The sequence below is a fragment of the Olea europaea genome, unplaced genomic scaffold (genome assembly GCF_002742605.1).
Source record: "Olea europaea var. sylvestris unplaced genomic scaffold, O_europaea_v1 scaffold508, whole genome shotgun sequence".
NCBI classification, from domain to species: domain Eukaryota; kingdom Viridiplantae; phylum Streptophyta; class Magnoliopsida; order Lamiales; family Oleaceae; genus Olea; species Olea europaea.
Window position 1 is genome coordinate 1 of NW_019263396.1, and position 5,472 is coordinate 5,472.

General features: G+C 33.8%; 1 protein-coding gene across 1 annotated transcript; it reads left to right on the top strand.

The window, feature by feature from the left end:
- The first annotated feature begins 1,280 nt into the window (after positions 1 to 1,280).
- LOC111388593 (UDP-glycosyltransferase 74G1-like) lies at positions 1,281 to 3,256 on the top strand. The gene is made up of 2 exons (XM_023013349.1): positions 1,281 to 2,007; positions 2,296 to 3,256. Exons 1-2 carry the CDS (start codon positions 1,357 to 1,359, stop codon positions 3,064 to 3,066), a joined length of 1,422 nt encoding a protein of 473 aa, XP_022869117.1. The 5' UTR covers positions 1,281 to 1,356; the 3' UTR covers positions 3,067 to 3,256.
- Positions 3,257 to 5,472: the final 2,216 nt, after the last annotated feature.

Here is a 5,472-nt window from a genome sequence, read left to right on the forward strand (position 1 = left end):
AAATTAAAATTTATACTATTCTTTTTCGTTATATGAAGAGTCTATTTTAATTTACATTGTTTTCTTAATTATATAATTTGTATTATTTATTAATGTTGGGAATTAATGTCTTGAACTTATTAATACAGTGAATTTCATAAAATTGAAAATTCATATAATTAGGTATTACTTCATTAATTGATACCTTTAATATCTTAAAACTGTTATTTTTTCATTGCTTCTGAAATTTAATTTTGAAAATATGCCAATTTCACCAACTTAGAAGTGAAAGAAATTGTAATTTCATTATAAAATTTTAAGCAATTTTTCTATCGATACTTTAACCTAAAAAGTCGAAAAAAATTTCCACAAACTTTCCTATTTTTCTACAATAGTTGTCGTTATTTACATTCACAAGTGGAACAATAAAAATTGGTAAACGTTAGAACCTAAACGGTATTTTTAAAAATTTTCCTATACATTTCTATGTAAATATCGATTATACATAATCATTACTTGTTCTTGTACTGATTACATGAATATTTAAATGGGTCTAATATCTTGAAATACTTAGGTATATTTTTTAATACAAATCGGTTTGCTCAAGTGCAATTCATTAAAGAAATGTCGGTCATTATTGCAATAAGTTATAAAGCATTTGATATTTCATGATGGGGTGGGGGTATTGAATGAAAATATTCATTTCAAGAAGTCATATCAAAAGAATCAATATTTTGATATGATGGTGTCGTCATTTATTAGATAATGGTGTATTGATTGAAAGTTTATACTCGTTAATTGGTCTAATTATCAAAACTTTGCATGAGTTATGTCTTTGAATATAAAGAGATATAATATAGAAGATCTTGTGATGAAAGCATTGAAATTAATATAACAAAGTATTTAATTGAAGAGCTTAATTATTGTCGTCATGTGAAGTCAGTACAAGAATTAACTTTATCGCGATGGGACTTGGAAGGAAAAAAGAAAACTCTCTCCTGAGGTGTGCGGGTTGATCGATCAATTCTATGTGTTTTTGTGCGTCTATTTTCTTTCTGTAATTTTTTCGTCTCGACCATACAGAATTGGATTTTTAAATCTCGACACAAAGAGGTGAAGTAATTTTACCTGATATATCAAGAGCATAGGGCGCTTAATAAATCCTTTGTTGCACAAACTCCCACGCCAAAATTATGTAGTATTATAATGTCAAGCTGGAGAAATAGGAAGATGAGGCCATCTTGTGCAAGTTGATTAATTCAAACAGAACTAAAAATTAAATACATAAAAAAAGAAGCATATAATCCTTGTCCTCACCCCTGTATTGAAAAGCATCGAGTATTGATTTAAGATTTTCAGTCAGCACAGAGTTTAGAAATGGAGAAGTTAAACAAAGAACATAAACCTCATTGTTTAATCTTGCCATATCCACTCCAAGGTCACATAAATCCTATGCTTCAGTTCTCTAAGCGTTTAGCCCATAAAGGTATTAGAACAACATTGGTTACAACAAAATACTTGTACAAGGTCCTTCAAGAAAGTTTAGGATCCATTCCTGTGGAGACAATCTCTGATGGCTATGACAATGGAGGGGTTGTTGAGGCTGGAAGCACAGAAGCATGCATAGAAAAATTTCGAGAAGTTGGCCCGAAGACTTTGACAGAATTGATTGAAAAGCTCAACAACTCTTCTGATACTGCTGTTGATTGTATAATTTATGATCCATTTTTTCCATGGGATCTTGATGTATCCAAGAAATTTGGACTAGTTGGTGCTGCATTCTTGACTCAGTCTTGTGCTGTGGATCTGATTTTCTACTATGTCTACAAAGGGGAGATTAAACTTCCTATTACTGAAAATGAAATTAAGGTTCTTGGATTGCCAGTGCTGGAATCTTCAGACATGCCTTCTTTTATTTATGATTATGGATCATATGCAACAGCTTTTGAAGTAGTTTTAAATCAGTTCCAAAATGTGGAGAAAGCAGACTGGGTTCTTGTCAATACTTTTAACAAGTTGGAACAAGAGGTATGCAACTAGAAAGCTTGTCTTTATTACACGTGGGGCATGTTTAGTTTGCAGTATCGAATAGTACTATATATAACATCGGGAAAAAATTTTAAAGTCATTTTTCTTGATTAATCGTGTCTAGTGTTGTATAGTCTAACCCATCATTCTCTACGGGATTAGACTCTACAATACAGTAATGCCTTACAAGTACAACCCTCCAACTAGGGCTCAAAGACAGTTGATATGTTGTATGTTCTCTGATGATCTTCGCAAAATTTTCATTATTTTCTACAATATTTTTGATAGGTGATTGATTGGATGGAAAACTTTTGGCGTGTTAAGGCAATTGGACCAACCATACCATCAATGTATTTAGACAAGAGGCTTTTAAATGATAAAGAATATGGTTTTAGTATCTTAAAACCAGATACTGATGCCTGCAAGAAATGGCTGGATGAACGTCAAAATCATTCAGTTATTTACGTGTCGTTTGGAAGTTTGGTTCGATTAGAAGTAGAGCAAATGGAAGAATTGGCAAATGGCTTAATAATGAGCAATAAGTGTTTCCTATGGGTGGTTAGAGAATCAGAAGAGTCCAAACTTCCCAAAAATTTTGCAAATGAGACTTCGAAAAAAGGACTAATAGTTTCATGGTGCCCTCAGTTGGAGGTTCTGGCACATGATTCAGTAGGGTGTTTCATCACACATTGTGGTTGGAATTCAACTCTAGAGGCCTTGAGTTTGGGAGTTCCAATGGTGGCAATGCCATGTTGGTCCGACCAAAGCACGAACGCAAAATTTGTGAGTGACATATGGAAAACAGGAATCAGGACTCGGGCTGATGACAAAGAGATTGCTCGAGATACAGAAATTATGCGGTGTGTAGAACTTGTGATGGACGGAGATGAAGGGAAAGAAATTCGATCAAATGCAATCAAATGGAAGGAAATGGCAAGAGAAGCGGTAGACGAAGGAGGGAGCTCAGATAGAAACATAGAAGAATTTGTTTCTGCATTGGTGAATCCTATCAATCATAGTATTGCACTCTGCTCGTTAAAATTTGGTACATCGGATTAAACTGGACTTGATTAAAGAAATTAAAATCTCAGTTGTTGTAACATGTTGAATAACTAGCACGCTTACTTCCTTTCCCGTGTTATTTTTCTATGAATGTCATTTCTCTTTACTACTCGCTTTTGTGTAGATAAACACAAAAGAATTGTAATATATGAAAGTAACTATCCCAATAAAATCATTCTTAACCATATATTCGTAATTACTATTTATCATTATTTACACATTTTATGTGATTCACTATTATTATTCTTTCATTTTATGTGATTCACTATTATTATTCTTTCCTATAAATAATTTATAAATATTTGAAACAAAATTATGAATTCAAGAATTATTTTTTTTACGATAATTACTTTTATAAGTTGCTTGTTTTTTTTTTTACTTTGACAGCTAGAAGAATAATTGTTTCAATTTTTACTTAATAAGTAACTTGTATAACACGAATTTGATTATCAAGATTCTCTGTAATTGTTATAGAGTATAGTGTATGAGTTTTTCCATATGTACAGAAGTTTTTCTTACAGAATTCCACCACAATAGAGACATGTGTGCGGACCCCATGATGTATAAAAAAATGCCAAAAATATGTGTGGGCCCAAAAACTGTGAGATGTCTGTAAGTGACCTTATCTTCTATAAGTGTAGAACAGTCCGTAGTGTATATAAACGGTATAATATATTGTCTAGTGTATAGTGTACTTAGTTACAACAATTGAACATATTTAGCTGCTGAATAATTCTTTTGGTTGTATAGTTTGTTAGGATATCACTTTACCTATTTACCCTTTTGTCTTCTATATATTTGGGTGTGTATCATCACTATGGAATAAGAAGAGTTTCTAATTCATTTCTTCTACTATATCAGCTCCTTTATCATCTTCGTTCTATTGCCCTTGCTTACATGGTATCAGAGCAAGATATGACTACCATTGCTAATATGAATACTGCTGAAAATGAACACAAATCCACTTCACACTCCTGATCTTTTTTATCATTATCGGTTGGAGAATTCGATAATCAAGGAGCTGTGTTGTTCACAGAGATGTTAACTACAGACAACTACACCACTTTGTCAAGGGCATTCCGACAAGCACTTCGAGCAAAGAACAAACTCGGTTCCATCAATGGAGCGTTACCCAAACCAGAACCATCTAGTACATTATTTGATCCATGGGAGAGTTATAATGATATGGTGGTGTCATGGATCCAAATTGCCATATCTCCATCCCTCAGATCCAGTGTCACTTTTATGGATGAGGCAAGTGAAATATGGGTAGAACTTAAGGATCGATTCTCTCATCGAAATGGACCAGGATTTATGACCTGAAGAAAGCTTTGGCTGATTTGGAACAGGTGCAAGCATCTACTATGGTAAGTTGAAAACTATATGGGATGAATTATCAATATGACCCCATACCTGAATGTAGATGTGGACAATTGAAAATATTGGTTGATAGACACCAACTTGACTATGTAATCAAATTCCTGATGAGATTGAATGAAGTATATGACAACACAAAAGCTCAAATCATGATGCTCAATCTCCTTCCCCTTAGTTAACAAAGCATTTTCCTACATTCAACAGCAAGAAAGGCAGAAACAAATAATGAAACCATTGCAATGACAACCAGGAAATTCTATGGAGATAACAAAACACTCAATAATGGAAAGGTGAGTACCATTGGCAAGAAGGAGAGACCATATTGCACATACTGCAAAATCTCTGGACATGCTTTGGATATATGTTTTAAAGTAGGGAATGCTGAAACACCAATATGCACATACTGTAACTTAACAGGTCATACTGTGGAAAGGTTCTATAAGTTACACGGTTACCTCCCAAATCATAAGCTGCACAAAGCCCAGAGAGAGAGAGAAGCTTTGCAAATCAATCAGGTACAATGTAGGAAGACAGTGAGGAACAAGTTTCTCTAACCAAGGGACAATATCAGAAATACTTGCCTTGCGTCGACCCAAGGATACCTCACAGATTACTCATTCAGCCAACCATATTCAGACCATTGATCATTCCAAGACTAAGCCCCTGTTTAGCCCCCATTACATAACTTTCCAATTTTCTCTATCTTATATTCAACCACATAATATTTCATAAAATAACATTACTCGTAAATCGAAATTTTTTCCTTCTTTTCAACCACTTATTTTTCAAAAAACACCATTCTACCCATTTTCATTTCAAAAAATGGGGACCAAACGGGGGCTAACTCTCCATCTGCCTTGTCTGGTATATCCACTTGTTTATTTATTCCATCCACACACACACTTATAATTATGCCAACACTCCATGGATTATTGACACTGGTGCAACAGATCATATGATCTGTGACACTAATTATTGTCGATTTTATCCCGCAAGTGGACAGATCGTAACAAGTAATAAAGTGGA

What these genes read in the sequence shown, in the direction of transcription:
- LOC111388593 (XM_023013349.1), top strand. Translation starts at nt 1,357, where the DNA reads ATGGAGAAGTTAAACAAAGAACATAAACCTCATTGTTTAATCTTGCCA. An exon ending in TTAACAAGTTGGAACAAGAG is followed by an intron (nt 2,008 to 2,295) that starts GTATGCAACTAG and finishes TATTTTTGATAG; the next exon opens with GTGATTGATTGGATGGAAAA.